At 40.3% G+C, this 17803-nt stretch overlaps 1 protein-coding gene across 1 annotated transcript in view; it reads right to left on the bottom strand.

Annotated features, from left to right (window-relative positions):
* Positions 1–17803, bottom strand: part of LOC138261218 (cytochrome P450 3A29-like) — a 115415-nt gene that overhangs the window by 48947 nt on the left and 48665 nt on the right. The window contains exon 8 of the mRNA XM_069209973.1: positions 1346–1473. Within this exon, the coding sequence (XP_069066074.1) occupies positions 1346–1473 (128 nt within the window). The remainder of the gene's footprint in view (positions 1–1345; positions 1474–17803) is intronic.

Raw genomic sequence — 17803 nt, 5'->3', positions numbered from 1 at the left:
ACTCACTGTGGGCACTTCTGGGCACGAAAGGGAAAACAATACCCGACAGCATTAATTGCAATACAAAAAGATTATATAGCAAAGTGCGGACAGACGTAATTGCAATACAAAAAAGAACCCAACTAATGCTTTCAGAATTGATTGCAAAACAATTCTAACATAAATATTGTATCATTATTGCTTCCCTTTCATGCATAATGCAAATATGTGGCAAGCTACTAACTGGCCAAATTAATGCTATTAACACTTTATGGGATAGGCAACATAGATCACGGAGCATTTTACACTGAATGTAATCACTTTGTGAAACACAAGTAAAGCCGAGACATGTCTTTAGAGCTAATGTGCACAGCCAGAAAGAATTCTGAAATGTACCCAAATAAAACACAAGCAGTTGACCTTTTCTAAGATTTTCTACTACTGATCAGAAATGAGAGACATAAAATAATTAAAATATAAAATCATTCTAATGATAATCAATTGTCTACATGTCTACTTAACAGACCACCATAGAGCCACAGTTCTGAACAAGCCCAGACCCCTAACCGCAACCGGAAGGGTTGAAATAAGTAGATATCCCTAAAGAGAGGGACCCAAAGCTCCAGCTCCAATTTTTCACGGTTCTGGAGTCTTAGTTATCATTGCAGGAAGAATTGTACATAATGTTGCTAGTTCTAAAAACTGGAACTACTTGGTATTTTATCCATTAACCAAGTGTTGGTAATACAACAACACTGTGTATGTATCACAGCAAAGTAAGAGTATTTAACATATGAAACATGTCATAAGTTCCTTAAGGTATCGTCATAAAAGACAGATCAATAGTCTAGAAGAAATGATCCAATAAGAATGAAAAGACTAATGTATCCGATTGATGAAATATTGGAGGAAAATGTCTACATCTATAATCAAGTAAGGATTGTGTTTCTTGGTTTTATTAGTTATCTACTAATGTGCCCATTGCCTGTTCCTTCCATATCTATCTATATCGATTTGTGTTCTCTGCTTTCTCTTTGAGTCTGGCCATCTCCCATTCTCTATGTGCTTTCCCCACAGAGCTCCTAAACTCTAGATACTGTCCCATAAATATTTTGCGATGCTCTAACTCATGCAACCTTTTCCAAAATCTAAACTGGAATTGGCAAAGTTGATAGAACTGGTACAATTCAAGTAACAACAAACACTGTCGAAGTCAGTAGTTTTGGCCTTAATGTGCTTACAAATACAAACAGCATTTATGGATGTGGGTGTCTGCATGCTTTAAAAGTCCAGTAAATTCACAACAGCTGGTTTTAACAATGCTTGTTGTTATTTGGATTGTATGCTTTTTGATTTTGTCACTTACCGTGTGGTTGTTCTTTTTACGCTTTTCCTTGATACTGGATGTTACATTCAGGAAAAACTGCATAATGTCCTTAGGGAAAAAAGATATGTCTAATACCCGCAGGACAGGAATCAAAAATGGGAAGGCCACTAAAAAGAAAGAAGAGAACAAGCAAGCTGAAGTTTAATGAGATGGGAACACATATTAATTTAGTGCAGTTTATAGATTTTAGATTTAGACATGTACATTCAAAAGCTCTAAATGTATTTATCACCTGCATAAGGTTTTGTGAAACCTATGTATGAAGCATCTGATTTGAAAGAATTAATCGCACGTTAACAAACTTCTTTTAAAAATCTGCTTTATTGCTGCAAACGAGTTTGCTACCCTCTAGCAGAGTTCAGCTCTAGAACACAGCACCAGCAGTTGCCCTAATTTCAATTTTTGCATATTCTTCACATTGTTCTAGAATAACTGGTGTACAATAATAGTAGGGTCTGGAGATATATTAAGGCACAGAATTTTGCTCTACCTGATTCAGAATGGGAAGGTTTTCCCACAACAGGATTTTCTGAGAGTGAGAGAACCCTATCGGATTTTTCTGACTAGTAATTCTGACAAAAAGAAATGCATGAGCTTTTCACTGCAGCAGACAAGCCTCTTTTTTCCCTGTTTGTGACAGGGAGGGGCATACAATTCTCTCCCTGCCAGAAAAAAAAATCTTCCTCTTCTTCCTCTAAAATCCCTTCTTGATCCTCCACTACACCCACAGGTCTCCTAACATACATTTACCAACTGCTCCGAGAAGGTGGTAAACGTATGCAGTAAAATCCCCAAGGAATTTGAAATCCCATGTGGTTTTACAAACGGAAAAATCTGTCCCACACAGTAATTCCCCATTCCAAAGTGGTTATTGTCATTACATGGTACTGGTGCATTTTCAGTGTAGAGTAAATACAAAACTGCATGGGATGTTAACGTTACCCCAGTATTGCAATTTAAAATCAGGTCCAAACAAGAAATAGCAGAACTATGTAATCAGTAGGGATATCAGTAAAAAACTAAAACCTACAAGAGGGAGATTAACAAATCAAACGATCGGAGATGCACAGTAAAACAGATGACCTAGCTAAAATAAAGTGTATGTATATGTAATCGTAGAGTAGAGAACGGAATGGTGAAAGAAAGTTTACATATTACATAAATATATGGAACACTGTAAAAATAAAGCAACATGACTCAAATACATTATATTTATACCTAGATAAAACGTAATGATAAGGTAGAAGTGTTACAGTAATACTGCAAGGGGTGGTAATATCAATTGAAATATATGCATACAAATAATTAAGGATAAAAAAACTGAAGAACAACAGTTTGCAAAATACAGTAGTCAAAATGGTGAGCTAATTGTCCATATTAAAGGAACATAAGGAACACAAATAAGTTAAGTCCAAAGATGTAGAAGTGTTAAACTTCTAGCCTAATAATCATAATAGGGAGATAAAAATAGACTGCTAATATGGGAAACATTAAAACTGTACCAAACTGAACTATGTTTTGAAAGTATACCGATCCTAGAATCAGACGAGAAGAAAGGAGAGAAATTAACTCACCTAGTGTGATAGAGCAGCATACTGGAGGTCAAGAGCAAAGAAACAGCAGTTAACAAGAAGTATGTTCAGTGTTCTTTGAACAGAGAGCTGGAGAAGATGGGCCAATTAAAGGGAAGAAGTTAGGGTCTGATTTATATATTGGCAGAGAGGGTACTCTGTTGCAACAGCAAAGGAGTTCCCTCCCCGCTAATATAGTGGTCTGCATGCCAAATTTAACTGCAAGCAGGCCTTAAGTTTGGCCACAGTACAGCCTACCCTGTTTTCGCTATGGCCTAATTTTCAGACAGCCCTCAGGAGTAAGGCTCATTGTAGAAATGGCTACATGTCTGCCTACCCAATTTAGATGGGCAGACGTACTCATTTTTTTACTGTTCCTTCCCCCCAGTTAAAGCCTGGTGGTTAGCAACAGTAAAGCCATTCTAATGCTCCCATCACCATGGGAGAAGCCTCCTATGGTGAGGGAAGCGTTAGACCTTATCTATTCAAAAAGAAAATCCTGTTTTGTGACTTTCTTTTTCAAAAGAAAAACATAATATTGTTTATTGCAGAGCTGCATCCTTCCAACACAGCCCTACAGCAAACAGTAAAATGTACTGACAGGTATTGTTGTGACGGAGGTCCCTGCGAATGCCTTTATAAATGCCTGTCTGCTTCACTGTCATTTATAAATTAGGTGGCCAGCCTCTCCTCCACTGAGACAGACTACTTTATTCCGTCCCCATGAAGGACCCACGGGCCGTCTGCCAATATCTAAATCAGGCTCTTAGTTCCCTATCTAGGGTAACACACAGAAATTAATTTGTGCTTTGTTTGTTCAAGCGAGGGATTACCAGCAGAAGAGTATCCCTGCAGTGTTAGATTCACCAAAACTGTTGGGGTTCTGCATCAGGAAATGTAGGTTCAGAATGATGGAATCTGTGAACTAAGCAGGCCATATTATGCAGGCATCACACTTCTACAGAAAGCCACATTAATGTTTAAATACAGGTGTGAAGTGGTCACATCCTGGAGGAGCATGTCAAGAAGCTGTTTGTGGCACTACATCTATTTTGAGGATCCCTGAAAGAATACCATTCTCTTGGTGGAGCCTAAAACACCATGCTATATGTACAGTGATAGACCCACTTGTGAGTGAACATAGAATGCGATGGAGATTCTCCTGACTTCAATGTAAAGGAAATGACATGCGTCAATGACCAAATACTTGTGAATACCTTTAATGTAAAAATTGGCTGGTGCTGGATTTAATGATTTGCACTGTCATTTACAGTTCTCTTTTGCCACAGCCACCAGACATATCAATTTTTTTGGGTGCAAGTATATAAGTCCTTTACCAATCTAGACAATGGAAAGGAAATAGGGTATGTGGGCTTTACCAACTCTAGCGATTTGCAAGGAACTCTATGGAGATCCAGTGTTAACCATGGGATCAATCTACTATAATAATTTAAATATGCAGCACTATTGTTGAATACAAAGTCTACACTATTAAAGCCAATACAGAGTGAGAAAACCAACTAATATATGCTATCTGGAAGAAAGTGGGGAGTGAGGCAATGTGGGTTTTCTTACCCTGATGAAAGAATCCTTAAGTAATGTGTACAGGTGCAAAACCTATTCATATTGTACTCGCATGCAAAAAACCTTTACCAATTGTTTAAGCCTGTGCACATCTTAATTCATATGTACCCGGATGTTTTACTTTTGCAACAGTTTTAGTGGCAATGAGAGTACATACAGCCCAATTTACAAAACAATTTGCAGTATTGCAGAAGAATGTGCTATATGTACACATACAATGCCATCAATTTTTACATTTTGGTCTTCATAAAATTCGTTACCGAAGCACATACAAAGCCGTCACAAGATCACTTGTGAAATTGTCCGCCACATCGGCACAACATATAAGCACAATATTACAGAGACAAAAACTTACTACCAAGGTTTAAGTGGGAAACAGCTCCTCGAAAAAGGGTATGACAGAAGGGAAATGAAGGCCATTCACCAGGTGGTCAATCCATAGAATCACCATTACCCCCTGAAGTCTTCCTTGTTGTAGAGTTGATAAGGGGGGCTGTTCTACCTTCAGACCGAATCGCTTCAGCAAGCTTTTTTTTTTTTTTTTGCATAAACCCTCCCCTCATCCTCCTCTTCCTGTTGCGGGTGCTTCACTTTGCTGCTGGATTGTAGGTACATGAGACAAGGGAGGGAACGGACTTACGGTGACCTACTACAGCAGTTCCGCTGTTTGTGCCAGCAATTCAGTTGTACTTCCCACTCAGGTGCTGCAGCAGGGCTGGGAACCATTTGCGGCAGTCTGGATTGTGCTGTGAGCTACTGGAAAGCTTGCAGCTAGCTGTCTTGTCTGTGCTTTGAGAGCGCGTGCAAGGCAGTAATGGCATGCACATAGATGACCTCAAATTTTAACCTCCTTTGTCTGGCTAATAACTTGCTGAGCAACCTATTTAAATATTAGTTGCAGCCGTTAGTGTGACCACTTTTGTAATGAAGCCTGTCCCAAGTTCTTAAGCATCTGCTCAAGTGGATGAAGAGGATGGTCTCAAGATCAGATCTTCAATCAACGATTGATGATGCTGTGGCGGCCAGTTTTCTCAGCCTTCTGCAAAGAAACAAAAGATAATGGCTCATGATAAGAAGTACTCAGAGACTGGCTCTAGGGGTAGATATATTGAAGCAGTGCATTTTCAAGAACTGCTGAAACACATTAGAGAAATATTGGGTTTCCAACTAAAAGAGTTTTTGCAAAAGCAATTCTTCTCTGAATATACCACTTCTCCCTCTGCTGATCTGCCTATACATGAGGAGATTGAGGCAATGTTCTCTAAGGAGAGGAAAGAAATAGATAAATCTGCTTTCCCAAGTTTCTTTCTAAGCGCTATCTTCTGGAAGCAAATGATGAGATGTACCTACAGGTTCCTAAAGTGAATACAATTGTGGCCAGTATGATGTTGGATACCTCTTTGGCACCTGAAGAGGCTTCTTTAACCAACCCTCTGCATAAAACGATTGAAGGTTCTTTGACACAGGCATATGCAGCATCAAATTTTGCCTTAAGGGCCACAACGTAAGCGGCCTACTCTTCTCAGGTTCTTTTGACTTCAACTCCTTCTTGATTGCCTTCAAGAGAAGAAGGGCCCTACCGTAATATTGGCAAATATGGAACTGTTGGCTCGTTTTTTTTCTGATGTTTCAATTGATTTTCTTTGGTCATACTTCGGCTGGGGCTTCTATTACTGCTCGAAGTCTGTTGTGGTAAAAAATGTGGAAGTTGGAACAAGCTCAAAAACCTCTCCTTTTACAAATTCTCTTTACAGGGGATACACTCTTTTCTCCACAATTAGATGAGCATGTGAAGAAAGCAGCAAAGAAAAAGAAGTTGCCGCAGCCATTTAAGCCTTATGGAAATAAATGCTTTTTTATGAACAAGCGTTTTAATCAGGCTCTACACAATAAGCAGCCCTTTTGAGGCCGGAGTTGGGGAACTGTGGCAGCTAGAAAATCTCGACCACAGCAGCCGCAGGGTCTGCAGCAGTCTCAAACATAATAAAAACAATTAGGCTGTGTTATATAGTGGGAGGAAAAAGAAGCCTCTTTTCCGATCGATGGTGACGACTAGTGTCAGACAAGTGGGTGCTGACAGTGGTGGATCTTGCGGACCACATAGAGTTACGGTCTCTTCTGCATGATCCCTTCTTGTTACAAACGCCAGTGCTCAAGTATCCAGTGGAAAGGCAAGAGTTGCCTCAAGGGATTCAGTCATTTCTGCATAAGGGAGCAATAAGGACATTTCCGAAGTCGGAATGGAGGACAGGGTTTTATTCTCTTCTCTTTTTAGTGCCAAAAGTGGATGGAAGATTCTGTCCAGTTTTGGATTTAAAGTCCCTCATATGGGAAAAGAATTACATTCAAGATCGTGACTCTCCAGAGGATCTTTTTAAACCCATACCCCTAATTCACAGGAGGATATTCCCATTACGATAAGAATTGCAAGCTATATACTTCCACGTGCTCGTTCACATTCAATCAGAGGTTCCTTCATTTTGTTGTAGGTGTGGACCTTTTCCAGTTCAAGGTAGAACCTTTTTACTTCTCCTCTTTGCCTCAAATATTCACAAACGTACTTGCATCAGTGGTGGTGCATTTACATATACTTGGGGTGCAAGTCTTTCCCTACTTGTGGCTTCCTCTTTCTCCAAGACAGGGGAAGATGTGTCCTCGGAGTGCATTGTTCTTAAGTCCGTGGTTTTCTCTCGAACAAAGTCAAATCACAGTTGTTTCCTATGTGGCAAAAAAAATTAATTGGATCTCTCTTTGATGCAGAGAAGATGCACATTTTTCTGTCTGAAGATCGGATGCTGACTCTGCAGTTTCCCCTTCAGGACTTTCTTCATTCTCAGTCGGCTCCAGATTGTCAATGGTTGATGGTTCAGAGCCTGATGTTGGCCTATTCTTCTATGGAGTTGGATTTACCAGGGAGTATTGTGGCCAGGTCTACCAGAGCAATGGCTGCTTTTTGGGCTGGATTTTTTCTCATGGAATGTGGACAATTTTGATAAATTGGTGTTAAAAAAAGCAGTGAATTTATTGTTGAAAATATATTCTGATTCAAAAGCATATAATTGAGTCAATGTTGATTTTTTCACTTGGGTACATCCTCACATGTCAATTCTATGAAGAGGAGGACATCAGTAGGGGTACTGAACATATTACTTACAAGGGCTCTGCATTACCCTCAGGAAAGTCCTTCAGGATGGGGCGGGGAGGAATTATGTTAATTTTTTTTTTTTTTTAAGAGCTTGGCGAAACGATTCTGTCTGGCAGTACACTGACCTCACATGTTAGTTTTATAAGAAGGAGGACATTACAAGGGTTAATGAAGATCACTGGTACGTAATTAGTTGAATAACGATGTGAACCGGGCTGCAGGAAACCAAATTCATAAAAGGAAATACTAATTAACAATCATTTAGTAGAAGCCAAGCAGACTCCGTTACACCGACACACAACGTTCTCTTAATGGAAATGTAATCCAAACACCTAGAAACAGATGAAAACAAAGACTAATGCTACTATGACAAAGTAAACAAAATCGAGTGAAAGAAAAGGAAGCTAGAACTACAGTGTATACACACTGCAAGTATCACCGTAATGTCAACAGATCCACACAAGAGAAACAATCTACTAACAAAATAAATGCGACTTCAAACTTTTAAAAGTTTCAAACTGTAGCTGAAAGAACTGGCACGTACAGTGAAGCGCAGCAAAACGCAGTTGCCTGGCTACATGAGTAAACAGAAATGTTAGATGAGCACACCTATTGCACCATACACACATATACAGAAACCTTAAATGTTGCAGCAAACACACACCTAAACACAGACACACTCAAAGTATAATCTAGGAGTGGGCTCATTAAAGAACACGTGCCATACACCACCGCTACTGCTACTCATCAACCCTTTAACCAATGACATCAATGAGAATGTAAGTAAGCCAGTCAAAGGCACAGCAAGTTTTCCATAATTACAGTCATATCTATCTTTTTTTTACTTAACTATAACATTACTTTTACCCGAGTTATTTTCAGTGAAACTATTTTTGTGTGTGTGTATATGTGTGTATATATATATATATATATATATATATATATATATATATATACACACACATACACACACACACACATACACACAAATATTTTCACTGACAATAACTCAGGTAAAAGTAATGTTATAGTTAGGTGTGATAAAAAAAAAAATATATATATATACACACACACACACACACACACACACAAATATTTTCACTGAAATTAACTAAGGAAAAAGTAATGTTATAGTTAGGTTTGATAAAAAGATTTGTTTTCATTTTAAAACAAACTTTTGAAATTCACTGAAAAAAACAAAGGTTAAATTAACGTTACAGTTAGGTGAGTTTGTCAGTGACAACTTTAACATTTTGAAGAAAAACCCCACAGACTTCACTAGTAACTTGCGCCCCTGACATGCACTGCTTAGGACCTCACATATGACATCGCTCATGGCATTTTCTAAAGCATCACTGATGACATCTCAAATGACGACATTGATGATATCACTGAAGGGGAGATTGGTGGCTCAAGGGAAATAACGCTCCCCCGGCCAATCAGAATGCTCTATTTTTAAACTGCTGCTCCCACAAGAGTCTCGAAAGACTCTCGCGGACCTAACCATACAGATTTACAATTATTTCCAACCTTAATTAATCAAACACTACTGAATGGATTTAGACCAATTAACAAAACAGCACAATCTGCGGATCAAGATGTAATTTTGGACTGAATTTGGTGTAATTCTGTTCTTCAGTTTTTTTCTGTAGCCTGTCTTAAAGAAGTCTATGTAAAATGCATAGGGATTTTTCACTTTGGGCCCCTCCCCCTTTTTTTCCTCAGCTCGCGCTTGACGGGTCACCCCAAAATTTTCCATGCACAAACTAGTTAAAAAGTAGGACAATTTGGGAAAGTTTTGCAGAGATTCATCAAATGGTGCCAAAGTATTAGTTACACAAAAAACACACAAAAAATGTTTTTTCTATAGAACAGCAGGTCTAACTATAACTACCTTGTGGAGATTGCCACTAGGTGATGTATTATATAATATGTACACAATATGTACATGTATATTAATAACCTACGAGCGGTCGTAGTAGGTATAGTTAGGACCATGTTTCCTTAGAAAAAACGTTTTGTGACTTGCCTATATCTTTGGCACAGTTTGATGAATCTTCACAAAATTTTCCCCAAAAATGCCCTGGTGATTCTTGTTGCGCATGGAAAGTTGTGGGGTTATCGGTCAATTGGGAGCTGAGAAAAAGAGGGGGTAAAAAATGTTGCGTTTCCATGTGAATTCCCATAGGAGCTTTCGACACGACTACAGCCCAAACTGCTAGACGGAATTACACCAAATTTGGCAAAAAGCTAGCTGTTGGTACGTAGATTACGCTTTCGGTTATTTGTTGTAAATCCGTTCAGTAGTTTATGAGAAATTAAAGAAAATCCAAATTTGTATATCTCTGGCCGCAAATTAATCACAAATATTCATGAATTTTTGCAAATTCACTTCAAATAGAAGCTCTGTAAGAGGCTGGCCGCAACCTGACTAGAAAGTTGCGGCTGCCATTTTATATTATGAGAGAGGGTCCCCGGGGTCATATAGGTATGTTTTAGGGTCAAGTTATGGGTTTAAAAAGTTTTTTTTTCACTATGTGCGATATACTTGAATATTTGAGAATATTCGAGGATATTCGAGAATTGCCAATAAATGTTTTTAAAAAACATTCGCAGACTCATTCATACACTAATTCATTCACTCATATATGAATTCAGAGGCTCATACGTCCTCTCACACCCCAAATTAGACACTCATGCACCCACTCAGACCCACACATAGACTCACACACCTACTTTCAGACCTACTCAGACACTCACACACCCACTCACAGATCCACTGAACCCAGTGAGGCGTATGGTGGTTACAGTGGTTTGATTAACATATAACTAAAATGTCTTTACGTTAAAAAAACATACAAATTCACAAAAAAAAACCAAAGGTTACACGGACGTTACAGTTAGGGTCAAATTTTACATGCACAAAACCATAGAAATTCAACAGTTGCAGTTACACTTATCTCAGGAAACTATAATTCGTGCCCTATAGTAACTATAACTCGCATCACCCCGCCATGCACAGTTTTCTCACCAATAATTTTATTAAGTGATATTGTCAATGATATCATAGAAAGATGTCATTACTGATGTAATATGTGGGGGAAAGGAGCAGTGCGTGGCGACAGTGTGAGTTATAGTTGCCTTAGGGCACAGAAAAACAGGATCCCTCCTGTTCTGTTGCTCCTCCCTTGCAGCTTTACAGTAACAAAGAGCAAGCCACCAGGTACCTCTGTTACTACCCCAGAGGGTTAGAAAACTGAGATAGATGCACCCTGCCAGGCCTCTGAAATGCACCTGATGAGTCTTTTGTATGTTTGCCCTGATAACAGCAAAGTCTGGAACATTAGGTGTCTTGCCCACCAAAAAGTGGGACAAACCAGAAGAACATGGAACGAGTGACCATCTTAAAGTCTGGTCCATGGCTGCACCATGGCTCCCATTCTTGAGCCTTGCAGCGCGAGTCACAGCTGCGATGCCCAGAGGAGGAAACCCCTTTCTCCTGGGCAGTACAGCACTTGATCAGGGGTTCAACTAGACCCAAACTCTGGAAGGGGCTAACACATCAAACATGAGAAGCGTAGCCAAATTTAAAGTCTGACTTAAAATTACTTTAGGGGATCCTTTCAATTGCTTAACATGAAGGGCAATTTTCTGGATAATATGTGGCAATTTGCACGTTTTAATGCATGCTGGCCTGTAACACTGGTATTTGTGTAAGGCCACTTAACAACTGTTACAGAGGTTTATGGTTCTCATTCTAGGAATTGTAGAAGAACAAATGGCAAGTGATGTATTTTGAAATACTTGCTGACAGTATAACTAGTTTTGTTGCATGTAAGATTCTAGTGACAAATGATAAACTGTTAAAACACTGGGGCAGATGCATTGGCTTCAATCTAACAGGCCTTCAAAATACATGTACAAGATATTTGGGCATCCTCACCTCCCTACCTTTCCCTTAGTTTTTTCGAAAATTGCAGCACATGCTGCAGTTTAAGCACATTTCTTTAGTTAGTGCTCTGCGGAAACGGAACAGGGCACCCTGGTGCCAATGGGTTTCCAGAGGAGAGAAGCTGAGCTCATAAATGTGGGAAAATGCCAGTTTTAAGTGTTCTTCCAGAAGATTTGAGTTACACCTAGCTCAAGAGGGAGAGATTTCCAGTTCTGCGCAACTATATAGGAGAAGGGTCTGCCTCCGAAATGTACCCTCTTAATTTAAGAATGGCACATGAGCTTGGTTGTCACTAAGTATACAATTCTGCAGTGATGGTAAGGCGTAATAGAGTGCGGAAGAAAGAGAGGACCTTATAGGTATGCATCATGAATATCAAACCCAAAGAAAACCGTGGACAAAATATCTGAAAAACAATATTGACAGGTAAGTCTTGAGTTGTTATACCTGTTCTGTATGTACCTACGTGGTGCATATATTTTCACGGTATGCAGATGAGGACTTAGGAATAGTAAATCTATATATCCCGATATGTACTTACCTTTTGATATTTTTTCCCTTGTTATTCTGTCCTCTATATTCTCCTTCCTCGATTTTGCTGGTGTTGATATTCAGTAGTGCAATGGCAGAAAAGTGGGAAGAAATGGCACAGAGGTGCAGCAGTCTCTGATGAGGATCCTAGCACTGTTCTGAATTATTTGAAGGGTACCAAATGCAAAAAAGATGGGAAACCCAAGATAGAGAGCATTTGCAAAATGTGATTGTGAGAAAATAATTGACTGTAAACAGGCTTGCGGTGGGGAGAGGGAATAAAAGGGACAATTTTGTATCGGAGAGGGTGTAATTCACGTAATATGTTGTAGCGTAACTATACAAAAATATGCATGATTAAGAGCAATTTTGCAATGACCTTAACCTTGCATTTAGCCCTATTTAGCAAAGTGCACTCTTGAGTCCAAGATTAGCCCAGGATACAGTTTGCACTATGAAAATACCACTAAATGAAACAAAACAGGAACAGCACAAGCCACCATCTGCTTGCAGTCTGTTCTCGTGCTCTTGCGAGTATACCTGAACGAGTAATTTTCACCCCAAATTACTCAAACAAGCATAATTGCATACTTTTTTATAACATTGTGTCACAAGTGTAATGTGAATCACTGAAATTGCTCTTATAATTTCGCCATAATTAAAATTTCACCTAGCCCAAATTTTGCGTTACTTATGGATAAATTGTTTGAAACACAGTTAATCTGTTCAGAACAGAAGAGAAGATGCTGGTAAATGAATGCAAGACTTTCTTGCTGATTCAACCAGGGTGCGCGATTGGACCAGTTCGATCGACCATCAGAACACTGTATTGTATGAGATCTCTTAAAGATAAGGACCCCAGCTTTGTCACCAGAGTTTTAATGAATGTGTGTTCATCTAGTAGGCAACTGCTAGCATGCAAGTCCAAAATTCGTTTTGGGAAGAGGTCAGATTGGCACTGAGGAAAATGACAATTTGAGTATCAATATGGATAGGATAATCCAAAGAAACCTAAGGACTGCATGAGTAAGGCTAACTGGGAAGAATTAAGATCAAACAACGGAGGCCCAACAAATTCCACAAGTCAGAGGTTTAGAACATAAAAGAATAGCGGTATGTGGATTGTTTCAGATCTCTAAGATAGGCTAGAAGTAAGCCACGGCAGGGCATTATTAAACTTCCAGATTGTTCCGGTTAATTCATAGCTCGGAAACAATGTCAAATATGGTGCTATTACTACGTAATATGAAGGCTGCTCTACCTCCTAGATCATGGAATAGGGACAAAACCTTTGACACAGCAGGAACTGCTACTTCTATCTCACGATGAGGTCAGAAGAGAGCTGGCACTTAGTCAATGAGTAAATTACTTTCAATGAAATTTGTCTGTTGGCTTCTTTTACGAAAGATTTTGAGAAAATGGCAGCAAAGAGACACGCCAGAAGAAGGTGTGAAGTTTTATCCCTGGCAAATGTTTGTTTAAGCAGAGGAACAACCACAGCTTTTTAACTTTTGTCACTGGTACAAATTACCCTGAAACCAGGGGGATATTGCAAAAGGGAGCCATGACAGAAGTGATGATATATAGATCTCCGTCAGGAAGATCCCACTGGGAGCTAGATTTAATAGAAAAGTCAAAAGGAGTACAAGAATATACAGAGATCAGGTTGAAATTCCACATACGCAACGAGGATAGCCCTAGATCACAAAAGTTTTTAAAGGATGACACATTTATCTCAAAACTATGCCACATTTTCTACATGGACAATAAGGTCACCCCCATCATTTAAAGAGAAACGCTTTTGTATTCCTTCCGATCGGGTGGTGGGGGAGATCGGAGAGGCATGAAAGGAAAGGCTTTTCCTTTCCTTTCATGTCTCTCTGAGCATTTCTGCAGCACGATCACATAGCGATCGTGCTGCAGGAATGCCACTAGACACCAGGGATTATTGTTTACATTCAGTAAACAAATAAGTGGATCAGCCCCTTGGGCAAGGTTTTATACGGCCATTTCTTCTCCCCTTGGGTGCAGATTGGCCTATTTTAATTAGGCCGATCTGTCCCCAAGGAGGGCAGAAGCCATTAGGCGCCAAGGATATATATATTATTTTTAACAGGTGGGGAGCTACCCTGGGGGGCAGATTTATTTTAGGTCATTTCTGCCCCTCTTGGGGGCAAATCTGCTTATTTTTGTTAGGCCAATCTGCCCCCATAGGGAGCAGAAACCCCTTTACACCGGGGATTTTGTTTTCCTTTACTATTTTAAGTAAGGGGAGCGGCCCCTTGGGCAAGGGCCGTTCCCCATGGGGCAAATTCTCTTAGGCCATTTCTGCCCCCCTTGGGGACAGAGCGGCCTATTTCTATTAGGCCCATCTGCCCCCAAGGGGGGCAGAAACCACTTAGGCACCAGGGATTGGTGTGGGTGTGTTTTGTTTGGGCGGCAGACCCGTGGGCAAGGGTCGCTCCCCATGGGGGAACATTACTGTTGGTCATTTCTGCCCCCCTTGGGGGCAGATCAGCCTAGTTTAGTAAAGCCCATCTGCCCCCAATGGGGGCAGAAAGCCCACTAGACACCAGGGAAGATGTTTTTTTTTTTTTTTAAAGAGGGTGGTGGTATGACCATACCCCCACCCTAAATAAATGGGGACAAAGTTGCCCCAACCCCAACTGAAAGTGGCAACAGTCTTTCAGCTCTCCCCCCAAACTAAAATATCTTATCCCAACAGCAAGCAAGAGGACATTTGATTATTTTGGGTTCTGATTTTATATTTGGGCCATGAGAGCTTGGATAACTCTCAAAATATCCCACTTGGAATGGTGAGGGCTGCACTTTTTAGACTTTGGGACACTGCCATCTAGAAAAATCTACGAGACCTAGACACATCTGAAAACTAAACATCTCAGTGAGTCCAGAGTGGTGTGCTTCACATGCACCCTGCACCATTTTCCTACCCACAATGCCCTGCAAATCCCCAACTTTGCTTTAAATCACACATTTTCGCCACATTTTTGTGATGGAACCTTCCGGAATCCACAAAATTCCTACCACCCGGCACTGTCGCATCTATACTGATAAAAATTCTGCCCCACTTGTCAGCCTAAATATGTTTTTTCCGAACTGTCCTTTTGGACCCGCTTTGGTTCCTCCTCAATTTCAACATGGTTTTGGCTCTTCCCTGTCACAGGCACTTGTCCCACCTACACAAGTGAGGTATCATTTTTATAGGGGAGACTGAGGGGAACATTGGGTGGTAGGAAATATGTGCCAGTGTGGTGATCCCACACAGACAAGTGAAGAAAATGTGATTTGTTTAGCTAAATGTGAGATTTTCTGAGGATTTTGGGTAAGAAAACTCTGGGGAATCCACACAAGTCACACCTCCCTGGACTCCCTCAGCTGTCTAGTTTTCAGACATTTCTGGGTTTGGTAAGTTTTCCGAGATGACTGACCAAAGGACCAAGGACCAAAAATGCAGGCCCCCCGGAAAAACAGGTAGTATTGTAATTGATAATTTTGATGTGTCCACATAGTGTTTTGGGGCATTTCCTGTCGCGGGCACTAGACCTACCCAAACAAGTGAGTGACCATTTTATCAGAAGATGTGGAGGAATGCTGGGTAGAAGGAAGTTTGGGGCTCCCCTCAGATTTCAGAACTTTGCAGCACTGAAATGTGAGGAAAAGGTGTTTTTTTGGCCACATTTTGAGGTTTGCAAAGGATTCTGGGTAACAGAACCACAAGTTACCCCAATCTAGGGTCCCCTAGGTCTCTAGTTTTAAAAAATCCACAGGTTTGGTAGGTTTTCCTAGGTGCCTGCTGAGCTAGAGGCCAAAATCCACAGCTAGGCACTTTCCAAAAAACACATCAGTTTTCAATGCCAAAATTTGAAGTGTCTAGGTTGCGTTTTGGGGTGTTTCCTGGCACTAGGTCTACCCACACAAGTGAGGTACCATTTTTATCGGGAGACTGGGGGGAACACAGAATAGAAGAACACATATTATTGCCCCTTTTCTTGCTCTACATTTTTTCCTTCCAAATGTAAGACAGTGTATAAGAAAGAAGTGTATTTGAGAAATGCACTGTAACTCACATGCTAGTATGGGGACCCCCGAATTCAGAGATGTGCAAATAACTACTGGTTCGCAACACCTTATCCTGTGCCCATTTTGGAAATACGAAGGTTTCCTTGGTATCTATTTTTCATTCTCTATATTTTATCGAATTAATTGCTGTATACCGGGTATACAATGAAAACCCATTGCAAGGTGCAGCTCATTTATTGACTCTGGGTACCTAGGGTTCTTGATGCCCTATTTATCCCGCAACCAGAAGAGTCCAGCAGCCATAATGGTATTTAGCTTTCAAAAATCTGCCATAGAAGAAAAAAGTAACAGAAGAAAACATGGACAAAAATGGCTGTTTTTCCAGCTCAATTTAAATATTTTTTTATTTTAGCTGTTATTTTCTGTAGGAAAACCTTGCAGCATCTATGTAAATTACCCCTTGCTGAATTCAAATTTTGGCTACTTTTCAGAAATGTTTAGCTGTCCGGGATCCACTATTGGTTTCACACCCATTTCTATCCCTAACTGGAAGGAGGCAGAAAGCACAAAAAATTGTTTAAAAAATGGGTATATTCCAGTAAAATGCCACAATTGTGTTGAAAAATGTGGTTTTCTGATTCAAGTCTGTCTGTTCCAAAAAGCTGGGAAGATGGTGATTTTAGCATCGCAAACCCTTTGTTGATGCCATTTACAGGGGAAAAAACTCACGCTTTCTTCTGAAGCCCTTTTCCCCCATTTTTCTGAAAAAAACAAAAACAAATTTTAGCTCTATTTTGGCTAATTTCTTGGTCTCCTCCAGGGGAACCCACAAACTCTGGGTACCTTTAGAATCCCTAGGATGTTGGAAAAAAGGATGCAAATTTGTCGTGGATAGCTCATGGGGGCAAAAAGTTATGAGGGCATTAGCGCAAACTACCCCAAATAGACAAAAAAAGGCTTGCCACAGGAGGGGGGAAAGGCCTGACAGCGATAGCCTTAGTAGCATAAGCTGTTTTAACAAACTTTTTTTTAACCTCCCCTCCAGCCTCTTAATTTTTTGCTGATTCTGCCTGCTTATATCCCCCTCTCCGCTCATGCTCTCCACATCTCATCTCTTTCTCCAGTCTCTTAACTTCTCTCCCTGGTTCTGCCAACATTGCATCCATTTTTTCCTCTATACTCTGCTCATTTTTTCTCATCTTTACACACAGCTCTCACCTTCTCTTGCACTCCCTGCCCCCTTAAATACATTTAAGCCTTTCCTGTCCTACTCTTCACCTCTCAACTCTCCTGCCAGCCATTTACCTTCTCTGTTGGTTTTGCCCTCCTAAATCCACATATATCCTTTGCCTTTTCCCCTTTACTTTTATCTTCTCTTGTTGGTTCTGCCCTATTGTATATACTGCTTCCCTTCTTCCATTCCGCTCTCTGCTTCCCTTCTCTTGCTGGTCTTCCCCTCTTACATCAACCTTTAATTCTCCGATTCACCATCATCTGTCATGTCTGACGAAGCCTTTAACTTTCTCTTTCTGGTTCTGCCCATCTAACACCAACACCTCTACTCCTGTCTCCATCTCCCCAAACCTTGTGTCGCCAGAGAGGCTTTTATTTTT

This window comes from Pleurodeles waltl, chromosome 10, assembly GCF_031143425.1.
Source record: "Pleurodeles waltl isolate 20211129_DDA chromosome 10, aPleWal1.hap1.20221129, whole genome shotgun sequence".
Lineage (NCBI taxonomy): Eukaryota > Metazoa > Chordata > Amphibia > Caudata > Salamandridae > Pleurodeles > Pleurodeles waltl.
This window is presented reverse-complemented; position numbering and strand designations above follow the sequence as displayed.